We start from the raw sequence: 27,649 nt of genomic DNA on the forward strand, positions 1-27,649 counted from the left end.
TTAATAAGGAAATAATGCAAACTCAGAAATGCTAGAAGCTAAAAAGGTGGCAGGGTCCGCCACACATAAACAAAGTGAAACAGTATGAAATTGTGTTGTCCTTTAAGGTCAGCTTGTTTATTCAGTCATGGGAGTTTACTTAGTTTGTTTAGGCACAAAAGAAGTCAATGAAGGTCTTTCTCTGCCTATTAAAATGTCTTCCCCAAAACTACATAGTGCACCTTTAAAGCACTGCGCCATGCACCAAACAATGTGGACGCTGCTCCCATGAGACTGCAGAAAGGACCTGACAGGACCTCGAGGCAGCCCGAGAGCCACAGCTTGTGACTCAATCAACCAATAGCGACACTGGTTCCAGAAGGCGGAAGTACACGCAACGTGAAATGTGACGAGCATTGTAAACAAAACAATGTTGAGCTAGACTGGACAAGGAATGAAGTCTCAAAAGTCTGTGAATTGAGTAAGTAAATAGTCTGAATCGATATTCATCCACTTTAACCTTCGTGTCGGCCCGTGACCAAATGTAACGTCACGTTAGCCGCAGCACAAAGTTAACCACTCTTAGTTTGTTAGCTAACGTCACTCTTGTGCATTTCGCATTTGAAGTATTTCAATTATCGATGCTTTTATTACGTTAAAATTGAATGTGAAGGCTAAAAAACTAATGAGAAGCTAGCTACACACGAGATAAACAAGTAGCTGTTAGCTAGCTGGCTGGCACGGCTAGCTTGACTTTAGCTGTCAAGCTAATGTAGCAACGCTAACATGACTATCTTCCCTCCATCGAGGATATTTACAAACAACTATGTACCAGTACTACGTAAGCTAACCTATCTTGGTATTGTAGTTTTCTTAATCGTCGACATATAAGCTGTATTGGCGTTAGCTGAAATGTTTGGACACATATGCTAACTTTACCTGTGGATGAAGAGGAAAAAGTGTGAGTTTAGCCACTGCGTAGGCTACATCAGTGTTTTTAATGTAGTCTGTGATCTTGGTAATGTTGCTCAAACACCAGGTAAAACTAACAAGACAGCCCTCTTATCAAATATGTGCTGGAAGTGTCTGTTACAATTGATTTGCTACAAACATACAATGCTATGTCATGTGTAATTCTAGTTATCCAAATATTTCACATAGCAGTACTTCATATTTGATCTGTAGATTTCATTTACCAGTCAGATTTGGGGCTGATCTAAACAAATCACAGCATAAGAAACTGATAAATGATGTACTTTTGATGCTAGAAACATTTCTATCATCGTCCAACCCTGATTTAACTTAATATTATTACTGTTTCCATAAGGCATCACTTATTTCTGCTGTGTCTGGTGTCCTCGCAGAGCTCCAGGATGTTGTGTGAAGTCCTGCTGTCATCGCTATGGTTCCTGTTTGTTATCTTCTGGGTCGAGACAATAAGTATTTGGCTGTTTCTGTCCATGTTCTACCAGGACAGGGCATTTTACCACTGGGGAGATGGGTAAGAGATGTGTTTGTGTGGTCAACTTCTTTATGTGTATCATATATTCATGCTAGGTCGTTCATCAGGCCCAAGATCTATAGCTTTGTTTTCACTTCTTCGTCAACTAACTTGGAAGTAGAGGGACAGAAGAGAAGCTAGAATGACATGTGTTCACAGTTAATGCAAGTCTCCATCCTCTTGATAGGACCCAAACATAGACCTTTAAGAGTCCTCGAGCCTCTCTGGAACCAATGGATGGAAAAACACTTAGGACCTAATGGGGGATGTCCATAATGGAGTCAGTGTTGTGTGTACTCAGTTCACGGGTTAGTGAGCATAATTTTTTTTTAATGGAAGCATTCTTTTGATGTTGCAGGGTATTTGCAGATGATCCTGGACAGATGATATACATGTTGAGCAGGTAAGAAAGTTGTTTTTACCCCGATTAATTAAGTTTGTAACAATTTGAAATATGAGCCGTGAATTTCAGTTCAAGGTTTAATCTCTTGTCTCTCTCCAGAGTCGATACCCAAATGCAGACGGAGATGCAGACCTGAGATGGGAAAAGACCAAGAACTATGCTGGAAGGACGCTGAGCAGAGCGCTGTTGCAGTTATGTGACTGAATAATGCAAAATGAAGAGCAGTAGCTGTTTTTCCTTTGCACTGACTGCTTTGCACACTGTAGTCCTTGTTAACATTAGGCAAATGTAGGCCCACTCTTAATAGTAGGTGGTGGAGAGTTACCGCATGTGTGAAGGTGTAACTAAGACGTAGAGGGAAGTCCTCAAGAATTGATGTGTATCACATCTACCAAACTAACATTTCTATTTTCACTTTAAGATTTTTGGGGGAGCTGCATGAAAGCGCTTGGTTCACAAAACATGAGTTCAGCGCATCTTTTATTTGTTTAAACTCAATTTTGAGACTTTTATTGAGATGGTGTTCGGATCATACTGCCGTTCTATGCAACTGAAGTTGTTTCTGTCTCCAGCTATATTTGTGTTTTAAATGTCAGATTGCAGTAAATCTGTTTTAAGTTAGGCATACGAATGTTATTAACAATTATCAAATGTGTGTCTGAGGCCACAACCATTAACAAGGAGCTAATTTTGAATATTAGAGGCGGTGGAGCCGTGTACTTGGGTTTAGATCTAAGTCTGAACAGAATAGATACATCATTTAAATATATACATTTTAGTTATTAAAATAATAAATGTGGGAATTTATAATTTGACCACAGAGTAATTATTTTTCATATTTAAAAACCATCACCTACAGTAGGTAAACCGGCAACAGTAGCATCCGTTGATAAGCAAGAAATGTAGTCGGTGTAAGCCTGCAGCAAGGCCCATGCAAGGTTTAAAAAAATTATTTGTTAGGAAGAAAAGATTTGCACTTTTAAAAACTACAGATCTATACTTCTGTTTATATTTAACAAAGAAATATGAGCAGAAGTGTTGCCAGGTGTCTGGCAGGAAATAAAGTACAAATGTATTTCATTTGTTAGTTCAGTGCAAGGTTTCAATAACTAATTTAAGAGTAGGGAAGAAAGATTTGTACTAACTGTTAAAAACTAATCATATAAAAATATACAAACTGCATTTTGTATTATTTACAATATTAATGAGGTAATAATACAAACTCAGAAATATTTATTTTTTCCATAACTGCATAAACAAGCTGTTTTCAAAGGAAAATAAGGTCCCCAGATCACTGTTTGAAGCTAGAAAGGTGGCAGGGTCCGCCACATATAAACAAAGTAAAACAGTATGAAATTGTGTTGTCCTTTAAGGTCAGTTTGTTTAACAAAGAGTTTGTTTATTAAGACATAAAAAACACTAAATGAAGATCTTTCTCTTCTGATTAAAATGTCTTCCCCAAAACTACGTAGTGCACCTTTAACAAAGGAAATAAAAAACTACATTTTCTGAAATTTTGCGCTTTCTTGTGGTACTTGAAAGCTGAAAAAGCCCTCATATGAGATGACAATTTCAGCAGTGGCCCCGAGCTTATTAGAGTTGGAGACCCCTGGTATAGAGGCCGCTCAGCCCGGTTCCTCTGGTTCTGGTGCCCATTCCACCACCACTCTTGCCAGCGTTCCCTGCTTCCAGACCTAAAAACCTCCCCTTCCCAGAGATCCAGCTCCTGTGCTAGTGGTGTAAACAGTGCTAGTTTGGTCTGGGCAGAAGTAGCTCCATGACTACCTTAACATTTCATAAGATATGATCCAGTTTCATGGACATAGTTGCATAACGCACTTCTCGCCGAAGACCGTACCTGCTCACCCAAGTTACAGGTCTGTATTTTAAGGCGAAATAGTCACATAATGTTACTTTTAAATACTTTTACTTCATCCACTGACTGGAAATTTTCCACATCTTGTGAACTTTATCTGCAAATGGATTTTGCCCAGCTGTCATGTTTCTCTGTCATTAACGAGACACGTTATTACACGACTGAACTGGAAAAGCTCCATCTGCTGATGAGGATCACAAGATAGGACAGTAAATGGACCTTGTGTTAAGAATTTCGTGTGAGAAAGGAGCAATATTGTGTGTGAGTGTGGAGCGTAGGATAGTTATCCTGTCAAAGCAATATGTCAGTGTTACATCCACTAAATGTAATAAAAGTGAAATTATACTTTTAAAGATATCGATGTCTTTACAAGCCTGTGAGATTTCTGGTCTGCCAGACGTTTTGTATTCCCTCTCTGTCCCTGTCAATTAAAAGTTTTACTTTTGAACAAAACCAGCAGATAGTTTTGGTCTTTTTTTTTGTAAGCGAGACACAAAAATGTGAAGTATTTTAAAGTTTTTGTTGACTACACGGATGGCAAACACTTCACATGCCAGGGCAGCAGGGGGCGCTCGCAAAACAACACCCTCCTGTGAGCGTCCATATGCTACCAGGTCACCGTCTTATCCTGCCGGGAGGTAAACATAAAATGCAGTTAGACTTTATAGTTGTGTGTAGTTTTACCTGGGATTAGAGGTTTATTGTCATCGGGCGTGTTTTTGTTGATTATTTGCGCAAACAACGAACTTTGCTGTCAGTTGTGAGCAGTTTTGTCGCAAACATGGCTCCAACGATTCAGACACAAGCTCAGCGAGAAGACGGCCACAGGTAAAAAAAACAAACAAAAAACAATGCTTTAAGTTTATTAACCCATGTGGTTGTGTACATGAAACAATTCACGTTAACAATAATGTTATCGAAGTTATATACGACAACATCAGTTTAGCCGGGCAGCTAACTTGTCAGATGTGTACAACGTTAGCTAACAATGCTACTTAGCTAGCGAGATACACAAACAAGCTCAAACGTCAAGTTAAGACATGCTAACCTGCGTGCTAAGCTAACTTAACGTGTTGACCTCATTATTTGGCGGCAATGAACTTACTTAGATAAGTATATTAGGTCTACCCAGTGAATCGTTGTAACTTAAAGGCAAATCAAATCGCTTACATGCTCAACATTGTGTACGCTAGCCAAGGCTAATTAGTCGGGAAGCTAGCTAACGTAGTAGTATGATTGCAGAAGAGTTATTTGGCTTTGCACTAATTAACACTGGCAAAGCTTTCTGTATTTAAATGTTGGTAATGAATGTAACAACATTTTTAAACTCGTTCCTGGCATTGTGTTGCCGCTTTTACAACACTTTAAAGCCAATCATCATGATTTAACTAGAGCTCTACTGATACTTGATCTTGAAACTTACTGGGGACTTCTCCAATCTCCAATAAAAAAAAAAAAAATGGTGCATGTTGGACAACATGTAGGCTGTTATCGATATATCTGTGATAGGCCAATACTGGCTGATAATATCAGGCAACAGATATATTGCTCAGGCTCTAGTTTTAATAGTATTTCCTGGGAAAATGAAGATTGTGATGTAAAAATGGTAATTCCCACTAATTGTGACTCATGTCGCAATCATAATATCTATCAAAATAATGAGAATATGATTTGTTTTAGTCATGTTGTTTTGCCCTAGTTTTGAGGGATGAATTCACCCAGTATATGTAGAGCAAGTGCAGCGCTCAGTGGTCTAAAAACTGGAGAAATAAGTGGATTCTCAGTACAAAAAATGAAAATGTCAATCTATCTAGCCGAGCATAATGTCAGAGAAAATTAAAGAGATGTCACTTAAACATTTACGTCACACTCTTGCATGAGTTTATGAGCAATGATAACAAATCAAACGAATGTCTGTCTTCTCCTCCAGTCGGCCGTCCTCACATCGAACCGTTCCGGAGAGGTAAGAGATTTACTGCTGTCAAGTATTTACTGTTCATCTGTAATCTGGAGTGTGCCTCATTAAAAAGAAGTAGTGAGTTATGCAAAAGTGTCTGGCAACTCAAACTGTGCATGTCCTGTTGTTTTGTGTCCGTGACAGGTCAGGGGTGGTCTGTCGAGTGAAGTACTGCAACAGCCTGCCTGACATCCCATTTGACCCCAAATTCATCACATATCCATTCGATCAGCACAGGTAAACATTCAACGTCTCCATCCGTGGAGTACACGCTGATGAGCTTGTGCAAAGCTTGACGTTTGTTTTTTCTGTTGCGGCAGGTTCGTACAGTATAAAGCCACTTCTCTAGAGAAGCAACACAAGCATGAGCTCCTAACTGAGCCGGACCTCGGGGTCACCATTGACCTCATCAACCCAGACACCTACCGCATAGACCCCAATAGTGAGTCTCCAGTTGTTACATGTTATTCATCTGTTTTGTTTGATTTTTTCAGAAGCAACCCTGCTTTATCACATATCTGTCCTGACTGAATCAAACTTTTACATTTTCAGTACTGTTGGATCCCGCTGATGAAAAACTGTTGGAAGAGGACATCCAGGCTCCATCCAGCTCAAAGAGGTACGGCTGCTAATGGGCAGCATTATGTTGTTGTAGATTCACGTAGAGATCTTTTCTTTTAACATTTTCTTCTTCGCCTTTCAGGTCACAGCAGCACGCCAAAGTGGTCCCGTGGATGAGAAAGACAGAATATATTTCCACAGAGTTTAACAGATATGGTGTATCCAATGAGAAAGTGGAGGTCAAGTAAGTTGGCTACCGTGAAAGTGTTCACTTTGGACTTACCTGATTTTGTGAGTGTGTTTTGTGTGTATAACCGAGACGTGTCTTGTGTTTAGGATCGGTGTGTCTGTCAAACAGCAGTTTACAGAAGAAGAAATCTACAAGGACAGAGACAGCCAGATCTCTGCTATTGAGAAGACGTTTGAGGATGCACAGAAATCGGTGAGTGTTTATATCACTCAGCAACCTAAATAGTTGTTGTTCCTTTTTATATTTCAAGCAACCTGAAGAGAAAAATGGACAGTAGTTTGAACATTGCTCTTCACAGGACTCCATGGGTTTGCAACTCAAATTTGGGTATTGCGGGGAAAATTCCTGCAAATATGGGAATGAATAAATCAAACCCTTTTACCCTTGTTGTTTCTTTTCCAGATTACGCAGCACTACAGTAAACCCAGAGTTACTCCTGTGGAGGTATTGCCTGTGTTCCCTGACTTCAAGGTGAGCTATAATTTCATTATGATTATTGACTTTTAGAGTCACGGTGGTTGATCCGAAATTACCTGCCATGGGCACTGTGGTAGAAGTGTGGGTAAGGGAAAAGATGTGACAAACAGCTAGTTTATATTCGACAGTTGCATTTCCTTTATGGATTCGGATAATCATATTTCGTACCCTTTCTCTTTCCCCAGATGTGGATCAACCCGTGTGCTCAGGTCATCTTCGACTCTGATCCTGCACCTAAAGACTTCTCAGGACCAGCCGGAGTTGAGATGATGTCTCAGGCCATGATCAGGTACCTACAAAACAGCTGTTGTGTGGACGTCTGTTTCAACAGTAACATGTTTGCATAGATACTGATGTGTATTTCTTCATTGCAGAGGTATGATGGATGAGGAAGGAAATCAGTTTGTGGCCTACTTCTTGCCCCATGAAGAAACACTTCGCAAGCGCAAGAGAGACTGCGATGAGGGGATGGATTATATGCCTGAAGATCTGTAAGTCAAACTATTAAATCGGAAAAATCATGGATGTTTTTGCTGCATTTAGGAATCACCTCGTTACTTTGCTTTGCTCATTTTAAGTTGTATTTTATGTTCTGTGTTTCAGGTATGATTACAAGATCGCAAGGGAGTACAACTGGAACGTCAAGAACAAAGCCAGCAAGGGTTACGAGGAGAACTACTTCTTTATCTTTAGAGATGGAGATGGTGTTTACTACAATGAGCTTGAGACAAGGTAAGACATCAGACAGAGAGGAGGCTTATTTATTGTCGGACTTCAACACGAAAAAGGGAGATCAGCTGCTGTGTTTTACATCACGTGTAGATTAAGCTTTAGAAAGTTTGGTGTCAACTGGCAATGCACAGAACAAGCAGCACCACCACCATGATATATATGGTGCTTTTATTTGAAACTGTAAGAGCTTGTCCTCTGACAGCCTTTCTTCTGTTCTGCAGGGTGCGTCTCAGCAAGAGGAGAGCCAAGGCTGGAGCACAGTCGACCACAAATGCTGTGCTGGTGTGTAAGCACAGAGATATGAATGAGAAGGAACTTGAAGCCCAGGTGAGTGTACATGAACATGTATCTTTTAGGTGTTTGAACCACTTATTGGACGGTTGGAAAGAGAATTTTTTAAATCGGTATTCTTGACTGAAATATAATTATTTTCTTGTCTAACTAAAGGAAAATGTTTATTTCAATACCACCGTACTTATTTTTTTAAAAGCACAGAAGTTCTATCTACTATCGTAGATTTAAGATGAAATATTGATTAAATTCAGTTGGCTCTTCCACCAGATGTACAGGTATGCTTTCAACACTTGTACTGTTCTTGTGACTGATTCTCTTTCATTATGGTTTTCAGGAAGCGCGTAAAGCACAGCTGGAGAACCATGAGCCAGAAGATGAAGAGGAAGACATGGACCTGGATAAGGACTTGCAGGACTCTGGTCAGTTTTCTTTTATTGTCTACCACTGCAATTGTCTCTTAATGTGTACTGATTTGGAACCTGCTGCACATTGATGCCAGTTTTTTTTTTAATTATCAGTTTGTATTTCTGTCTGTAATGTTTGAATTGTTTCCTCCAGGTGATGACAAGGAGAAGGGCAGCGGCAGCGAGGCAGAGAACTCCGGTAGTGAATCCGAGAGGGAAGAAGAAGAAGAGCGGGAACAAAGGGCAGAAGAAGATGAAGAGGAGGAGGACAGAGAGAAGAGGAGGAGGAAGATGAGTGGCAGTGGAAGTGAGAGCGGCGAGGAGAGGACCAGAGAAATGCGAGACGAGGAAGAGATTTTCGGCAGCGACGACGACAGCGACAACGACGACGACAACGAGCCCAAGAACTCGGGCAGGAGCAGCGGGGATGATGGCAGTGGAAGCGAGGATGAGGGAGGGAACAGAGGGGGCAGCAGGAGTCGCAGCGCCTCTCCAGCACGCAGCGACCGCAGCAGCGAGCACTCGGAGAGGGCTCAGAGTGGGAGTGGAAGCGAGAGAGGCTCAGATTCCAGTGATGCCAGTGATAGTGAATAAGAACTGTGGTCTGGACAGCCAGGCGATGGTGGCCTGTCTTATCTGTATGTTCAGCTCCAAACACGGCAGTGTTACCCTGTCGCTGACCCTGATCTAAGCTCAGTGTGGGGCTGTAGTGTCTTGACGATAACAAATATCAAATTAAATTTTTGTGTACGAGATGCTCATTGGTTTTGGATCGTGGACATCTCTCTTCAGTCCAGTTTTTATCTGTAGATTTAAGTTGCAAACCAGTAGCTATTTGTATACCATTCCTCTGTTTTTTGTCTCAGATATTCAGTACAGATTCATGTAAAAATGTCTTTACTCTTTCAGCTTGTTGGTGACGATGTCACGTGTTACGGCTTTGAAATGGATAATAAATTCAGGTAACATTTTGTAAGAAACTCAGTGGTCAAAGTTGTTTTTTTTCCCTCTGTAACTGATTTAAGGAGCCTCCAGGCAATCTCATGAACGTAACAACTCATTTTACAATTATCCCAAGAAGTACAGGACAGTCTGTGCTTCCTTTGAAAATGATTTATTGTTTGATTTATACAGTTGAAGCTCACTAATGTGAGATCGTTCATATCTAATGGATTGCAATGGATTTCAAACAGTAAATCTTTAAACAGCAGTAACATGTACAACCATTGACAATGAAAATCCGACTCTGTGGAAGACTGATGGTATTGGAGATGTGGGAGATGTATATTTAGCGAAAGAATCCCAGCTTTTTCTTCAGCCATTCCTCTGTCAATTCCTCAGTGTTTCTTGTTTCAAAGACCTCACAGGGTAAAACAGAGAAAGACACACTTAAAAACTGATTAACATGACATAAAATCCTAAAGGTGCGCTATGTAGTTTTGGGGAAGAAATTTTAATCAGAAGAGAAAGATCTTCATTAACTTTTTTTTTTTTGACAACACAACACAATTTCAGACTGTTATACTTAGTTTATATTTGGCGGACCCTGCCACCTTTCTAGCCTCAATCTGTTCTGGGGACCTTTTTTTTCCTCTGAGAGAAGCTTGTTTATTCAGTTATGGAAAAGATAAATATTTCTGAGTTTGTGTTATAACCTCATTAATATTGTAAATATTAAAGTTTATATGTATTCTACAAAACTACGTAGGGCACCTTTAAAGATGGTCAGAAATATTAATTCATCAATACATCAAAACAACATCAAATGACATCTTGAGTCTAAAAGTCTCCAGTAAACATCAGAATGATACCTGGTAACATGTTTCACCCAGCAGGTCTACATCACGGCTCCAAAGAAACACAACTATGTGGCCCCACCTACAGTAGCCACAGCCAATAAGAGGCATTCACATGACCCAGTTACTGACATACTGATGAACCAAATACAAGTTAATGAAGCAATGAAACAACAAGAGATGAAGTAACACAAAAGGTTTAGATGTTTACAACACAGACACCCATATACATAATATAATACCCCAAAAGACTGTAAACCTTTTGTGTCATCTCATCTCTTGTTATTTCATTGCGTCACACATGGTGTTGTTGTCACTACAGTAAAGGCTTTCTAACATTTCCTTCCTCAAATGTTGTTATTTTCTGTTTTGGAGGGCCTGGATTGCTTGTATTAATTAAATATTTTTGATAATTTTTCAACATACCACTGGAGTATTGATAATCTATATATCAGAATTTTTAGATATTTACCTTTGTGAGCTCTGCACACTTGACCAGTTCATTTTTGCTGCCTGCGTACATCATCTGCTGTTCTGTTTTGCATCCTGTTAAAATGAAATTGACATTTTTCTTGCAAGAAATTCTGTAATTTTTGAACAGTCAAACAAACATCGACAACCTCATTCCTGCAATAGATTTTAAAGGTCCAGTGTGTAGGATTTAGTGGCAGCTAGGGGTGAGGTTACAGATTGCAATCAGCTGAAAACCTGTATCGTATCGTATCGTATCGTATCGTATCGTATCGTATCGTATTGTATTGTATCGTCTCGTATCGTATCGTCTGGTATTGCATCGTATCGTGATTGTTAGTTTCATACACTAATGAAAACATTACCAATATTATATTACATATATGCCAATAGAGCCCCCTAAATCCTACACACTGGACTTTTAATGTTTAATGAGAAATGATACTTTTGATTTAAGATACTATAAACTTACCATTTGGACTGGAGTATATGAAACACAGAGGGTAAGAAACCCTCCCATCATCATGGACATATTTGTAGCTGTAGACGACGAATGTGCTCTACTGTCAAGGAAGTTCAACCTTTTTCAGTGTTAAAACACAGATTTCACAGATCGACAGAGAATTAAAATAATATATTTTGAGTGAATGTAAGGATTTTCAGTCAGGATATCTGGGTTGCCGCTCTGGAAGTTCCTCTCGCAGCGAATCCATTGAAATGTCCTGCAAGAAAAAGTTGAGTCTGAGTGACTTTTAATGACGAATGAACCAAAAACTAACTAATAAAAAACAATCACATAAATGTACTTGCCTCATATTCCTCTTCCAGGATAACAAGTTGTTTCTTCTGGTCTATTTTCACTAAGAAATATCATGATTATTTAGGCTTTTGGTTCTGTTTTTATGTTTGTCGATGCACTGATATTTGTTAGTGTGGAGTACTTACTCACTATGGCAGCATTGGTGGTCTCTTTTCGAAATCTAAACTTTTTCAGCTTAGCTATCAGGCTTTCTTCCACTTCACACACAACCAGAGAGCTCGACTGCAAGATGGCATTTAAAGACAAACAAACAAACAAAACACTTAAATTATGTCAACAGAGAAATAGTCAAATGTCTCCTGGTGATCCTGTGCTTCTGATAAAGTTAAGCGGATTGGTCTACGGGGCCAGAAATAGACACAAAGAAAAGGCAGGAGTAAGAGACATCTGCTCGATCTGTTCAGATGTGGAGGTCTCTATCCACCTTGCATGGATGCATTAAACATTCATGACACTATTCTGACATATTGAGGGCAGGAAATGTTTTTCGCTGCAACATGCAAGAAAGCAGTTTCCTGTGTGAAAGAGTGTGGGGGATGGTCGATTTATGTCGCAATGGCAAAGTAAAAAATATATTTACACAAATACGCTGTGAATGACAGGTCATCATATCCAATATATTTCAACAGAAAAGCAAAATCTTTCAAGCAATTGCATCAGTTTCACCTACCATTCTCAAAGGATCTTTTTCGGTCTTTCTGTCTTCAGGGTGAAACGCCCGTGTTGAAACTTGCCTGACAGCTAGTCTCACACTGTCAGGATCCTTAAGATGGCAAGGGGAGGGCAGGAACACAGCTAGAGCATGTTTAAGTTCTGCTTCCTGTTTCTAACACATAATAAAGATTCTCCCGTCCAGTCGTCACTGAATGCAAATGTAATGTATTAGGGGAAATATATGCATACAAACCAATGAATCTCACCAGAGCAGAATAGATTGTGTTCAACTTTAATATATCCATACTGTTTAAAAGGAAGATCAGTTTTACAATTGTTGTCTGGTGTGATTAGGGCTACTTTCATTTCCCATTACTATACAGGGACTTCAAATCGAAACTTGAGGAGCTTGAAAAGGTCCTCTGAGCTTTTAAAAACTAACAATACCACAATAGAATAACGCTAAACTTAAAGTAGTAGAGTATAGAAACATATGCAATGAAATGTAGGCATGTGGATTCATATTATTAAAGTGGATCAGGTTATAAAGATTAAGAGGATTAATATGTTTGATCGTTGCAGGTATGAGCTATGTGTTGGATTTTTGGCTCACTCCCCTGCATGCTTCAACCTGAATGACAGATAAGTGCTCCTCCAGGTGGGGGTAATGAGCCTGAAAAAGTCAACTGGGGGGACAGTTTTGTCCTCCTGGTAAATACCTTACATACCATTACATAAGGAGCAGTTGGTATACTGGTTTCTACTGGTGGACACTTGAGGCAAGTTCTAACAACTCAATCAGTGAGATGTCAGGCAGGTCATTTGTCATTTACCTGAGTGAGTGCTGTGGTGTGTTTTGCTATTGAAAGCTGAAAGCGAACACCTGATCTGACAGCTGATTACGGCCAGAAGACAGTATGCTTTCAGTCCACTTAGACTAATGCAGCAGTTTTGTATTCTGTTGTTTAGTATTGATTAACACTCAACAACATCCTCTGTACGGACGATCTTCAAAATAAGGCTATGTTGGAGATGACTCCCCTGTTCACTCGTCCATTATACCATGAATAATAAAGACTTGGTTGTTCACTCTGGTGCAGAAACAGCCATTTAATGAATAACTCTATCGTCGGAAATGAATTGACATAAATGTTAATAATTCATATTTATTAGGGGTGGCTGTAGCTCAAGTAGTCGGCAATTAATTGTAGAGTTGGCGGTCCAATGCCCCTGGCCTTTATACGACAGAGAAGCCAGGTGTTCACTTCTTCTAGCTGTTTAAAGGTGAGGATTAGCTGCTTTACATCATTATACATTAAATATCTTTGATTTGAGGACAATGCCCTTTGGCTGTGGGAACATATAGGATGTCTGACATGTTATAGACTAGTTAATTATCACTATCAGCAAACAACAAATGATTATTATCAAGACACATTTCATAAAAATGTCATGTGTCTGTGTGTCTGTCTACATGGGCGACTTGTTTACCTCTCAGGGTGGGAGCCTTTTCATCCACCAGACTGTGGGCGGAACAAAACACTACGTACCGTCCAGACGTATGACGTTGCACGCACGTCTTACGTCAACTCAAAATCGAAGTAGATTTCTCCAGGCGTACTCTCTTTATTTTCTGCATTGCAATAAACATTTTGTACATACATTCTTTAACATGGTTTGTTTGAAACCACGGGAGCTTGCCGCTGTGAAGGAATATCCTTAAGGAATACCTCGTACGGGACCGAAATCTACGCTTCTTTCAGCTAAGCTAACGTTATTGCATCTATTAGCAAAACTTGCTAGCTAAGAAGCTAGCGCTAGCAATTTTTGCTAGCAATCCCTACCCTCCCGTCGAGCTAGCTATGCATTAGCACTTTAGCCTAGCTCGCTAACCAGTGACAACTGACAAAGGTAAACAATACACCTCTTGAGTCTGTTTTATTGTAAATCTCAACTCGCATAACTTTGTCTAGTCAACTAGCGTTAGCTACAACCTGCTGTCGAGTAAAACTGCGTTTTAACCTCCTTGTTTGCACCGCTAAGATTGTAGCACCAAACGGAGAAAGGGGGCAGCAACAGCGTTAAAGGAAAAACAACACGAATTCTGAATCTTTCTTCAGTGACTAGGCCGAGAAAGCCAGTGATGGGGAAACGAAGCTTTCTGAAACACTGAATCACTATGAAGCAATTGTGTTGAAAATGCTACACTGTTTCGAGGCATTTGATTCGATCAAAAATGGTGACATCTACTGGCCAAAGCCTCAGTATTGCATTTGTATGGATGGGCTAATTCTGAGACCATGACGAGACAGTCATAATACAAGTGTTTTTTACTGCTGTCTCTGTTGTTATTTTGTTCAACAAAGCGTTTACTGTACAAACGGACCATTTTAAACAGATTGTGCGGCTTAATACTGAGGCAGTTGACAAGAGCATCCTGTGATTGGGCCTGCTTTAGTGTGGTTATTTATGTGTAATTTTTTGGCTGTTTAAGGCAGGTTTAAGACATCTTGATGTGATACTTCTGATTTGAAATGTCGACACTGTGCCTGGCAGTCTTCTTGGAGTGTCACAACACTGAACCAGGCTAACTCTCCCACTGCCAGGTGTAATGTTAGCTTGTTTCAGCTGTTTCACAACAACTGTCTGCTGACCAGAGCTCAAAGCCAGACACTCAGGTGTGCTTAAATCAAAATTATTTTGTAGGGGTCTGGCTGATTTATTTGGGGCAGATAATCAGCATTTTTCCGGTTATATGTATTGCTGTTTTGTGTGTCTGATTGCTGATAAAATGAATACATTTTAAAATGCAGCACTTCGGCTCTGATGCAGCAACCTTTCTCTGTCCACAACACTAATGTCACAAGTAATAGCCGATCAGCACTGTATTTTTAAAGTAACTAGTAGCTAAAGTTATCAAATAAATGAAGTGGAGTGAAAGTATTAACTAGTAGAAAATGGAAATACTGAAGCAAAGTACAGTGCTTGAGTTAATTGTAGTTGGTTACATTCAATCATTGGGTTTTGTATTTGTATTTGTCCTGTAAATGTATATTGGTTCCAGTTATCGTTTGATCGATCTCCTGGATTGGTTATAATCCGCAACGGTATGGGCTCTGAAAAAAACATATCGTTTGACCCCTATTCATTTATTACAAGTGGTACCAGTGTTGGCAGTTAGCAGTTTTGGCATGTAACATTGTCCTTGCTGGTTACTGATTATGTTTGTGTTCTACTTTTCTTCAGAAACGGATAACTACTGAATTTTAATTAGCTGTTGTTATTACAGGGTATTGATGACAGCCATTAGTCTTTGGACAGAAGCCTATTTTAGTGTTATGTGTTAAACATTACTTCCAGTGTTACTGACCTGAACTCTTATCTTTTGGATAACATGTTTGGCACACCTTTTGTGAATGAGTTGCGCTTTTATCATTGTGATATGACTCAAGCAGCATAAGCACTATTGACAAAAGTTCCTGGGAAGAGATGATGTTTATTAGTAGAAGCTTACCTCAAATGACACCATACAGTCACAGTCCTTACTGAGTTTTTCAAGAATTGATGGATGTTTCTTATATGTCATTTTATTTGGAAACCCATAAACGCCCTTTTGTAACTATGGAGACGTTCTAAAACTCCAATTTAATGTCATATTCGTTAGCACTGCCATTATTAGCATATCATAAAAAGTGGAAGTCGTGTGTTTGTCTTGCATGTGCCGTATTCTCTTACGTTATCTGAAGTAACTTCACTGTAAATTCAGTTTTCCCCTGGCTGATGCCGATGATCCATCTGCATCATGAATATCACGATTCTTGTCTTTTGATGTCTGACATGCCGATATGAAAACTTTTTTTTACACAACATAATGCAGAAAAATATGCTTGGGGTAATTCATAGTTATTAAATTCCTAGTCAAGTTTATTGCTTCAATGCACTGACGTTATTGTTAAACTGTGATATATCCTGTCTCCTTTACATATCTTTGTCACAAATGTTTGATTAACCATATATATATATATATACACACATATATATATATATATATATATATATATATATATATATATATATATATATATATATATATATATATATGTGTGTGTATACATAAATACATATATACATATATATATAAATATCGGCCGATATATCAATGTAAGAATTTTCATTATCAGCGTCTGCTCCAACAATCCAGTATTGGTCGGGCTCTGCTTGTTTTGCTACTTTGGGGCAGTAAAATGTAGATTGTCAAAGTCTGTCAGCCTTCATGTTTGTGTCTGTGTCATTTTGAATCCATGTCATCTAAGATTTTTCTCTTTCGATTTGATAGGCCACAGATGATGTGATCCTGAACATGCCAGAGTGAAAAAGAGCTTTTCCTTTTTGTGTCATTACAACTACAATTGACACACACTTTCAACCTCGCTTCAATAGACATCTTCCCAGTAATCCACACAGCATCCCTGTTGGCAGTTCTGTCAGCACGTGAACCATGTGAGGGCCCCTCGGTCTAGTCTGAGGGGATCCCAGGACTGTTGCAAATACGACCCCGCTGTGCGGGGTGAGACTGATCCTGTCTGTGTCTGAGAGAGCAGTCTTTACAGTACCCCCCTCCCCATCCACACATTCCTGTTCTCCTTACCGAGGAGACACGCCATGATGTTCCGAGACCAGGTAGGTATCCTCACAGATTGGTTCAAGGGCTGGAATGAGTGTGAACAGACGGTGGCACTGTTGTCCCTCCTGAAGAGGGTGTCCCGCACCCAGGCTCGCTTCTTACACATCTGCCTTGAACACTGGCTGGCAGACTGCACAGAGATCCACATCCTAGAAGCTGAGGCCAACAATGCAGGTAGAGAGTTTTTTTTGGCTGTTTTATTAATTCTCTCCAATTATCATTCACTATTATTTCAATCTCTTCTTAAAATTGAAGTCATGTATTAAAGCAGTAATAAAAGATTAATCACTGGCGAAATTCTGTTTGCCCTTTGTCATTAGCAATTGTCAGCCAGTGGCATCAGGAGCCAAAGGAGAAGGTTGTGTCCTTGCTGCTGTCCCATCTGCCTCTGCTGCAGCCACGCAACAGCGAGGCTAAATGTGAGTACATGAAGCTGCTTCAGAAGGTGTTGAGCCACACTATTGAGAGCAGCCTCTTTGTGGAAGAAAGCAGACAGCTGCTATCCTATGCTCTCATCCACCCTGCCACCACGCTGGATGACCGCACCTCTCTGGCCATGTGGCTAAACCACCTGGAGGAGCACCTATCTAGTGGCTATGCACCCAGGGCCCCATCTAGCCCCTACCACCCGCGCCAGGGCTCAGATGAATGGCCCAGCTCTGCTGAGGCTCTTGACCCCGGCCTTGCCTGGCACGACAAGTCTCCTTCATCCAGCACATCTCCGGCAGGCCAGAACGGACACATGCCTTTCCCAGGTGGGATGTCATCTCCCATCAACAGCAATAACACAGGTACATGTTTGTCACTGAGAGGAAATAGTTTGGTGGGATCATATGGGACCATTATAGACATATTTGCCATATTGTCCATATTCTGGTGTCCCTCATATATTAATTGTTTCCTTTGCCAGGTCTAGGTGGGCAGATGCAGCCCAGCCCTCTGAAGAAGTCCATGTCAGTTATTCCTTCCAGTCCCCAGGCTTGTGGTTCTGAGTGGATTAGCCAGGATGATGCAGGGGGCCGGCAAAACTACATTTCAACAGATCACGCACCCCTCTCCCCCCAGAGCAGCGTGGCCTCCTCAGGCAGTGAGCAGACAGAAGAACAGGGCTCCAGTCGCAACACGTTCCAGGAGGATGGCAGTGGCATGAAAGGTCAGAGTTCATTACCGAACTGAGCCAAGGGCGCTGGTAAAAGCCGTGCACAGCCAACAGCCGAAATCTAACATAATTTTTTTTTGTCCCTCTGTGTGTGTTTGTTTCAGATGTTCCCGCATGGTTGAAGAGTCTCCGCCTTCATAAATATGCATCGCTTTTCTCCCAGATGACCTATGAGGAGATGATGATTCTCACAGAGCAGCACCTGGAGTCGCAGGTTTTTAAGCCTCCCTTATACATACACTAGGGCCTTGCTTTGATTATTCCACCCTCCTTATCAATTGTGAACATTACTGTCCTCAGAACCTGATGATACATCAACTCTCAATGAGGCATGAAATTAAGCAACGCACCCCACAGTTATATCGAGGCAGTCACACATACAAATGTGCGATTTAGCCTCTGCCCCTTGGCTTTAATGAAACAAATGGTGATTAGGTTTGTTATTTAGTAACTGTGTAAAATTGCCCTGTGTTCCCACAAGTAGTGACTTTCCTGCTTCTCAAGACTTCGTTTTAATTCCTATCTCTCCTTTTTAGAATGTCACCAAAGGAGCACGGCACAAGATCGCCTTGAGTATCCAGAAACTGCGAGAGAGACAGAGTGTGCTCAAGTCTCTAGAAAAGGTAATTCAAGTGGGATGATGTTTTTCTTCTCATGCAAAAAATGCTGTTTTGTCTTACTCAGATTTCACTCTTAATGATCAAAAATGCAATGTAACATTTGAATAGTTTATACAGCATGTGACACTGATGTTGTCATCTAATGGCAGGATATCTTGGAGGGCGGAAACCTGCGTAACGCCCTCCAAGAGCTGCAACAGATCATCATAACACCCATCAAGGCCTACAGCCCACCCAGTGCAGTGCAGATCGCCCCGGACACAGCCGCCGCCCCGGACACAGCCACCCCCACTTCAGACGCCACAAAAACAGGAGCAGACAAAGAGCCGGCCTCAGAGGGCTTCCAGTCCCACAACCCACCTCCTTGTGATGGAGACTCCCCAGCTACACCCATCTCAGACGGCGACATTGCTGGACAGTTCACCCGTGTCATGGGTAAAGGTAAGAATGAGATGTTTTTCCCAGATTCCTGTTGATCATGTCAATTGAAAAAACATATATATACTTTTACTACTACTGCTTCCTCAGAATTCCAGATGTCCTTGGACATCAATATATAAACTGTTGCTTTTTTTTTCTTTTTGTCAGTGTGCACCCAGCTGCTGGTGTCAAGGCCGGATGAGGAGAATATCAGCTGTTACCTTCAGCTCATTGAGAAGTGTCTAACACACGAGGTGAGACCCTAAAGAGAGAGTTTTCTTCATTTGGTGAACAGAATAAATGATTTGTATGCATTGTTGTAAACTCACCTAATGGTAGTCTTACAGCACAAAACAAATACCTCCATAAATGTTGAATAATGAAACTACCACATAGACAAATTTACATCATCTAACCGTCTAGAGGTTTTTGTCTTGAAGTAAAGAGTAAAACTTGCCTTTTCCTTTTAAAAAAATCACATATTCCAGAAGCATCTGCTGAAACCCAGGTTAACGCTCTTTGAAAATCTGAAGCCTTTCTTCTCTGGCTGTCTCTTTCTATGTGTCAGGCTTTCTCAGAAACACACAAGAAAAGGCTGGTCTCCTGGAAGCAGCAGGTCCTCAAACTGCTCCGCTTGTTCCCTCGGAAAGCTATGCTGGACATGCCTGTGTACCGACAGAAAGGGTGAGACTCTGCGAGCCCTCTCTTACCTTTGATCTCCCTCTTCAGCGGGGGAGATGTCACACTAGCTGAATGTTACTTTGTCGCTGCACTCATCCCTGCAGCTTAATTTTTAACTTTGATTCTCTTACCCTTCCCTTCTCTCTTTTTTCTCTCTTTTCCTCATTTAAATAATAATTATCATTTCGTATGAAGCAGTGTTAATTTTGGCAGCTGTTTTAGATTTAGTCATAGTCTTTAAATGAAAACGCTTATTAGTTTAAGTCACATTTTAGTCATTTTTATCATTCATAGTTTTAGTCCACTTTGAGTCAAGTTGACATTCTGGTCAACTTTTAGTCATCGCTTTCAGTCAAAATGTGTCATGTTATTATTAAATGTGTTAGGCTAGTTATAAATGGTACAGCTGCAATACGTTATTTACGAACATTTTTTAACATGTCTTAACAGCCATGTTCAACATTTCACTATTAGTGACGATAATGTTGTGATCTGAGAAATGTCGATTAAATTATTACAACAACAACATAAAAAAATACAGTGGTAACACGGGTAACATATATGAGCATGCTGCAGCCTGCAGCATGACTACAGTATTTATATATATATATACATACATGGGTTTATAACGGTTACTATTAGTCAGCTGAATAATCAGGTATGCGTTCATGAATCCTGTCTGAAATGGTGAAAGCATCATCCATGCTGTCGTTCAGAAAATAGCTAAATTAGTAGCCTAATTGGTGGATGTAAATATACTTGAGTCTGAATGTATTTGAAGGACAGTTTGGATGGAGCTTTCACCATGTCAGACAGAATTCATGACCGCATAGCTAAACATTCAGCTGACTAATGGTTACTAACGGCTATCAACCCATGTTTGTATAATTTAATTAACTCTGTTTTGGCTCCTGCAAGCATAACATACCTGAGGAGACAGGCAAACTAGAGGAACTATGAGCTGGGCTGTCTCCCTCTGTATGTGATGTACTTTCGCTAGATGTTTTGAAAGATTGCTTGTGTTCCCGCCCTTACATGCAAAAGACTTGTTGCACTGAGGCAACGAGCATTGTCTGCATGGATTCTCGTGAAGTATAACCACACTTATAAATGTTTGGCTCTCTTCATCATTGCCACTCAGAGCAGGGTGTCTGTGTCTTGGTCTTTGTCGGCATGTGTGTGAAGTGAAGGACAGACAGTGAGGCCCTGCCCCGCCCCCTGCACAGGACAGGATCCGACACAGATCTCTGTTCAGGATTAGGAATAGTGATACATTATATGCAACAATTGCACCATTTGGGGAAAATATTATGCATTTTAAAAGTCAGACAGCCCATCACTCACATTTTGGTCTCATCATTGAAAACAAAACATACATTTCGTCAAAGTTTTTATTATGAAAGATCTATTTTTAGCTCGTCATCGTCTCATCTTAGTCATGGAAAAAAGGTTGTTGCGAACATTTTTCGTTACAGTTTTAGTTAACGAAATTAACACTTGTATGAAGTAGCTTCAGCAGTTGTGCATGCACTTCTCTTAACTCACGATGATTTCTAATGTTGCTTTTTGTTTATTGTTTTTTACTCCAGCTGGACCTATGGGTCCAACTCCCTCCCCACAGCAGGCTCTGTGAGTGGAGGTGTAGCGCGGCGGGGCCAGAGGCAGTTCCAGATGACCCCCCGTGGACTCCCAGCCGGGCGCATGGGTCTTCTGAGTCCCAGTGGGATTGGGGGAGCATCTCCACGCCACACACTCGCTAGTCCTGCGCTGGCAGGCCAGGGTAGACAAGTCAGTATTCCTGTGATTGGATGAGCCAGTTTTTGACAGGCGTAGCTTGACTTAAATTGTGGATAGACCATATTTGACAGTCAGGGCATGTTTTTTTTCATTTTGATGATTTGAGTTAAAGGAAAATTTTGCTAAATGCCGAGTACACAGCTTAAAGGTCTAGAGTGTAGGATTTTGTGGCATCTAGTGGGGAGGTTGCAGATTACTACCAACTTAACACCCCTCATCTCAACCTGCGAAAGGCCCTCCAAAGAGCTAGTGTTTTCTTTGTCTGTTCTACTGTATAAACATGGTGATTAGACACTAATGAAAACATGACTGTCCCTAAATCATACACACAGGATCTTTTAGTTTTTGTTCTGCATTTTTCTTCAGTATCTCCATTAACTATGTCTGCAGGTAATCCCACGTGATGACTTGCCACAGGAGTCACAATACACTTTAGTAAACATTTGTTCTGAAATGAAAATAAGTGAAAAAATCTGGAGACTTTGGCAGTTTTAATCAGTACATACAAGACAGTAGACAAGAAAGGCGTTAGGGGCATCGCATTTTGATATGAATTGATCATCATCATCATAGCTTGAAGAGTTTCTGTTTAATGACTAGCTTAAAAATAAGCAAACTGTCCAGCCTCCCGGGATGAGTGGCATTTACGTAATGTGAATTTGTGTTTCCCTCTATAGAACCTGTGGTTTGCCAACCCCGGGGGCAGTAACAGCATGCCAAGTCAGAGTCGCAGCTCTGTGCAGCGGACCCACTCACTCCCTGTCCACACTTCCCCACAAACCATGCTCATGTTCCAGCAGCAAGGTACTGTATGAGGTCAAACCTCTTTTATTGTTGATTAACATGCATGTATGCCCTCACCCACAGTCTGTCCCTGTCCTTGTTTAACTTTTGATTCTCTGTATTCTTGGCCACATTGTAATTACACCTGCCTGTCTTTCCTTACTTAATCTCCTGTGTACGTTTTACCACACTAGTGTCACCTACACGTTGCTTATCTAGAAGTCGTTTCATTTTTAAAGTAAAGTGATTTTCAAAATGAAATGGTTAATGGAATAGAGATGATTTGGAACTGACAGATTTGAGTCTGTTAATGGGTTTTGTGAGCAAGACAAGCTACACAATTTTGGCTATTTGGCCAGATGCCAAAACAGAGAGCTGCTCTCCCTCTGTGCCAAGGACAAAATAACAAGACAGCTACGCAGTATGTTGCAGTAAACAATCTGTCACCTCGTACGGCATACATAACCTTTTGGTTGCCTTGTTGCTTGTGCCAGATGCCACACACGAGCATTGCAAATTCATCTGTAATGGTCCTGTCATTATTCAACAGAGTCATCATAAGACATTGCCTTAACAGACTATTCTGTGTGAAAGCCAAAACTTCATAACGTAAACAGATGTATGAACCCAGTGACGGTACAGTTTCTATGTTTACAGCTAGGGGCTCTATCTACTTTGTACTGCTGAATTATATAAACAACCCAAAACATGAATAATACAATATTAACCATCATCCATACCAGATGAGTGGAAAAACAGCATGTATTAGAAAAGACCCAAATGTAAAAAATAATAGACATGATTCATTTCAACCAGGAGACCTTTAGAAGACCAAAGCAATGTTTCCTGTGATTACAGCGTGTGATCACTGAACTGTTTAGCTTGTTCAGTTCATGCTGGACTGTTCAAATATTACTTTTTAATGCAGTGACAAATAACAGTGGGGAAAAACAAGGTCATGTTCTGACCACAGGACTGATGTGTTGTTTATAGCACCTTTTTCTGTAAACAGTACCGCGGTCAGTTGAACTGACGTGTCTCGCGCCCACACGACGCGCCACAGACACGATATCGTCTAGGAGTTTGTTTATTTTGAATTTTTTGACTATTGGATTGGGCAGTATAGAAGCAGACAGAGAGGAGGGTGTGACACGCAACACAGGTCCTCAGCTGGAATTCAACTTAGGATGTTGCAAACATGTGGCACCTCCCAACCGCTTGGTAATCAAGACACCCCTTGCTGATTTTTTAGAAGATTTTATAGTAATATGAATTTTAGTAAATATATCATAGACCTTCACTACAAATGATCTTATAAAGTCTTCTTATAGATTTTAGGAATCCATGTTAACTGTAATAGAGTATAGTAAACCAAGGAATGCAGAGAGCACATAAAAGTAGACCAAAAAATAAGCTCAATACTCAAAGGAGTTCACTCGGATGATCTCCAGTCATTTTCTACTTTTCTGTTCTGTTAAAAGATTTGTTTTGTCTCTTTATTGAGGAATACAAGTATTACAGCATAGTCTGGTCGTGTATTCTTCTGGGTACTCCAAATGATCCAATTTAAAGCTGACTAGCTCATCACTGCACAGTATTATAGTTTAAGTATGAAAATCAGTCAAGGGTCAAATTAAACACCCAAGTGGTCATCGCTGGCTTCCATATAAGTGATGGGAATTTGGCTCCACTAACATAAAGATCCGTCTCTTTCGGGTCCAAAGCAGCTCTCCATTTAGTGCCACTTCTGGCTTTTACAATACAGACAGATTTAGCAATGTTTGACCGATGATAGGTATGTGTTCACACATCACTTGAATTATTCAATGTTATTATAATAGACCGTATAAATTCCACAATACTAATCATGTATGTATGTGTAAAAACCTTTAATAATGTAAAAACATCAAACACTGTGTTTTGTATGTTGGCAACCAGTACAACATTTAAGTCTTACCATGCTTGGGTGGAACTTATTCCATATTGTATTGATTTTTTTCTTTTTTCGTATTATTTATTATTGCGCCTGCTTTCGCTTGAGACATTTTGCAGTTTACACCTATAAAAATCAGAATACACATCCTTAATGTGTCTGGAATGGCCACTTGTGATCACATTCTGGTTTATAAGCAAGTGAAATCTAAGCTGAGACTCAGACTGAACACAAAATGCACATTTTATTCCATAGAGGATTTCAGAGGTGATGTCACACCTCACCTCAGTGAAAATTCTCTCACCCAGTTGTATGTTCAGTCAAACTACATTTACATCAGACAGCATCCTGTCACACTGCAAATTATTTTGCACTGTAGCTTCAGCCTGATCATATATGGCACATTTATTTTAAGGAAATGTGTGAACAGCGCAGCACACTTTTGATATCATGAAAACAGTGAGATCGTGCTTGCTCTTTATAGATGAGCTGCACATGGTTTGGTTCTGCACGTTACCAAAAGCCATTGTCATTTTACATAAAGAAATATGTTTTATTGCATTACATTAACATAACTGTTATTCTCAAGCCCACATAAATTAGGCATTTCCCTTTATTTAAAGTGTACTTGTGTCTTGAGAATGTTAATGCTAGCAAAATTGGCAAAGTAAACCTCTTTTGACATTATCTATGGAGAGAAAAATACAGAGTTGCTTGTGTTTTTGTGAGTGTTACTAAAAATGGAAATCCTGACAGTGATATAAACCTTAATCTTCCTGTGGACTGACACTGCTTTTACTCATTTCCTCAGAATGCCAAGTTCCAGGTGCTGACCTGGAGATCAACCCCACGCTGGAGTCACTGTGCCTCAGTATGACAGAGCATGCCTTAGGGGGTAAGTGTCCTTAGCAGCCTGGGACTAAACAAGCCACTGCCTGGCAAACCTCACACAACCACCAACCAGAAAACAACACCTTATTATAAGAGTGCAGAGTGAGAGAGGATTTACGAATGCTTTGTGTCCATCAGGGAGAGCAGTACATACTTATTTGTTCACACACAACTTGTTGGAAAAAGTCTGTTGACTTTTATCGTCATTTTTCATTCGTACTATTTGTGTATTAAAATTAGTTTTGTTAAAAACAACTACTACCGTTAGTCAAGTCACAGTCAGGTTTCTCTAGCGGACAGAGTAAGATGCAAACATACCTCTGTGTGGTGGTATGGTGCACCAGCATCATCATATCAAATAAGTTTGATGAGATAGTACACACCGAAATCAAAAGTACTTATTTTTCCTCCTACATGTAGGACTATTTATCCATTTAGATTGTTTTGGTGTGAGTAGCCACCAATGTTTCGCTACAGCAACGTCTCTTTCCAGAAATCTTGACCCAGTTACTCAAGATAATCCACAGACCTATGTGTGAGCAGTTTCATGTAGGAGCTATGTTCTTTCTACCGAACTACACCTGCCAACCGTATCCCCACACACAGGGAAGCGTGCATCTACTCATGGACGAGAGGCTAGCTAACTAAGCTAACAAAGCAAGCTTACATTACAGCTCAGCAGGACGCCATTAAGGTAAAGCATGGGTAGATGCACGCCTTATTCTGGGGGGTCATATGGTACAAAATACGCATTTTTGATTTGGGGATGAACTGTCCCTTTAAGGCTTTGTTGCTCTGTATTAGTTTACTGTGTCTTGCGTATTCTGTATCTGAAGTAGAAAGGTATCGCTGCTACATGAATTGTTCTTTGTGTTACATGGAATTCAAGGCATTAGCTCTATTTTCCTTCCTTTCTAAGAGACAGATAAGGTTACTGATGTCTTTTTGTGCCTGTGTGTACAATCTGAAAGTGTCCTGTTCACTTTTACTTACATGTGCAGTCATGGCCGATGAACAAATCTATATTTTGGAAAAAGAAGATCCAAAGTAATTGTGAGAATATGGTATCTACTTTCCATTCTGCAGTGGGGTTTGTTCTCCCAACTTGTGGAAGGAGCTGCTAAATATATCTAATAAAGATAAAATACGCTCAATAAGTTCAATGGATGGCATACCATAAAAATACATGAAAGGCACTGCAATGAATGTCAAAATTCATGGACACATTTTAAAAAGGCATCAATAACTTTATCTGCCCTTGGGGAAAAGAAGGAAAAGGAGTAAAACTCTTCTCTAAGGTGACTTAAGGATGAAATGTGAGTGGTGCACTATATATTATGGTTGTAAATGTCTTGAAACATATTTATCTTCAATCTCCTCCTCAGATGGAACAGACCGGACATCAACAATATGAAAAGAAGAAAGGAAAAATACACTTCAGTCGAGGCCTGTTAAGTTCCTCATCACCCAGCACAAAGATATACGTATGCTTAAGAAAACCAGGCAAAGCAGTCACTACAAAATGACAAAAAAAAAAAACTGTGTATATGTTCTCTAATATTTTTGTACTTTATTATATACAACTAAGTTTATTAAAAATGGAATACAGATGATTATTATATTGCAGGACAGAGGAAAACAAAGCAAACTGTTCCATGTCACCTGCAGGACTGTGACATGATGTGCAGAGGCTCAGTTTGCCGTGGTCTGAGAGAAAAACGGTGGATTGGTGCTGTCTTAAAGGGGCTCTGCCCTGAGTTACTCTTCTTTTTCCTCCTGCCTTGGAGCAAGGCTTCCTTCCAGAACACACTGACAGCCACAGCCCCTGCACCACATAATGTGTAGATTCAGAAAAGTCCCAGCCAGAAGTAAGGCACTTTTTACTAAATTATCTCTAAAGTGTAATTGGCCCTAGGATTCACATTCACTGAGGTTTCACTTGTAGACAGGTGTTGAAATACAGATACAATACACTTCCTAGCCACTCTAATTGTTCTGTAAGCAGTGCTTGTAAGGGCTTGTGTTAGCCGAAACTTTAGCAGCTTTCCTCGATTGCTTTTATCCTTTCTAAAGAACGTGTTTTTGTGGCAAAGGGAGGAGCAAAAAGGATCGAGGAAAAGCTTGTAATTCAACCGTTTGGCACACCGTTTGTCTCGGTTGTCCCCCCCCCCCCCCCCCCCCAGATCACATAATCCAAGTAGAAGTGACTGTCCTCCTCTAAACGTCTACAAAGCCAAAGAGAAGGGTTGTGCGATTGTTAATTTGAGAAGGATATTTGTAGTGAAATGCAACAGAATGGTATAATTTTTTAACAAACAACAGCAGTTTGAAGAATTTATGCCAGCTGCAATTTGTCTGTTATTTTATGCCCTACTTCATAAATGATGATGAATCTCATTTTGTGCCGAGGAATCCCCAAAGGGGGTGAATAAGGGCTGGTGAGGTTTGTACTCTGCGAGAGCTGATTTGATATTGAATTGATAGAAATGAGGCGGGTAGAGTGTTT

At 40.3% G+C, this 27,649-nt stretch overlaps 3 protein-coding genes and 1 long non-coding RNA gene across 4 annotated transcripts; 3 read left to right on the forward strand and 1 right to left on the reverse strand.

The window, feature by feature from the left end:
- The first annotated feature begins 325 nt into the window (after positions 1-325).
- LOC141017979 (uncharacterized) lies at positions 326-4,215 on the forward strand. Its single transcript, XR_012180693.1, has 4 exons — positions 326-460; positions 1,344-1,480; positions 1,839-1,883; positions 1,983-4,215. It is a non-coding gene; the product is annotated as an uncharacterized lncRNA (long non-coding RNA).
- Positions 4,216-4,385: 170 nt separating this feature from the next.
- Positions 4,386-9,414, forward strand: paf1 (PAF1 homolog, Paf1/RNA polymerase II complex component). Its single transcript, XM_073492320.1, has 14 exons — positions 4,386-4,587; positions 5,690-5,722; positions 5,861-5,953; positions 6,037-6,158; positions 6,269-6,335; positions 6,420-6,521; positions 6,614-6,719; positions 6,930-6,998; positions 7,190-7,293; positions 7,379-7,495; positions 7,608-7,736; positions 7,958-8,063; positions 8,365-8,449; positions 8,589-9,414. The coding sequence occupies exons 1-14, from the start codon at positions 4,541-4,543 to the stop codon at positions 9,026-9,028; spliced, it is 1,620 nt and encodes a 539-aa protein (XP_073348421.1). The 5' UTR covers positions 4,386-4,540; the 3' UTR covers positions 9,029-9,414.
- Positions 9,415-9,532: 118 nt separating this feature from the next.
- Positions 9,533-12,275, reverse strand: gmfg (glia maturation factor, gamma). The gene is made up of 7 exons (XM_073488006.1): positions 12,192-12,275; positions 11,647-11,743; positions 11,512-11,561; positions 11,372-11,423; positions 11,174-11,254; positions 10,703-10,776; positions 9,533-9,794 (listed from the first exon to the last, which is right to left on the reverse strand). Exons 1-7 carry the CDS (start codon positions 12,192-12,194, stop codon positions 9,723-9,725), a joined length of 429 nt encoding a protein of 142 aa, XP_073344107.1. The 5' UTR covers positions 12,195-12,275; the 3' UTR covers positions 9,533-9,722.
- Positions 12,276-13,767: 1,492 nt separating this feature from the next.
- On the forward strand, positions 13,768-26,667 carry samd4b (sterile alpha motif domain containing 4B). The gene is made up of 13 exons (XM_073484252.1): positions 13,768-14,086; positions 16,512-17,033; positions 17,180-17,650; positions 17,770-18,012; positions 18,123-18,232; positions 18,555-18,641; positions 18,788-19,079; positions 19,227-19,312; positions 19,627-19,742; positions 21,329-21,527; positions 22,214-22,340; positions 25,064-25,147; positions 26,529-26,667. The coding sequence occupies exons 2-13, from the start codon at positions 16,838-16,840 to the stop codon at positions 26,555-26,557; spliced, it is 2,040 nt and encodes a 679-aa protein (XP_073340353.1). The 5' UTR covers positions 13,768-14,086; positions 16,512-16,837; the 3' UTR covers positions 26,558-26,667.
- The last annotated feature ends 982 nt before the right edge of the window (positions 26,668-27,649 follow it).

This window comes from Pagrus major, chromosome 2 (genome assembly GCF_040436345.1).
Source record: "Pagrus major chromosome 2, Pma_NU_1.0".
Classification (NCBI taxonomy): domain Eukaryota; kingdom Metazoa; phylum Chordata; class Actinopteri; order Spariformes; family Sparidae; genus Pagrus; species Pagrus major.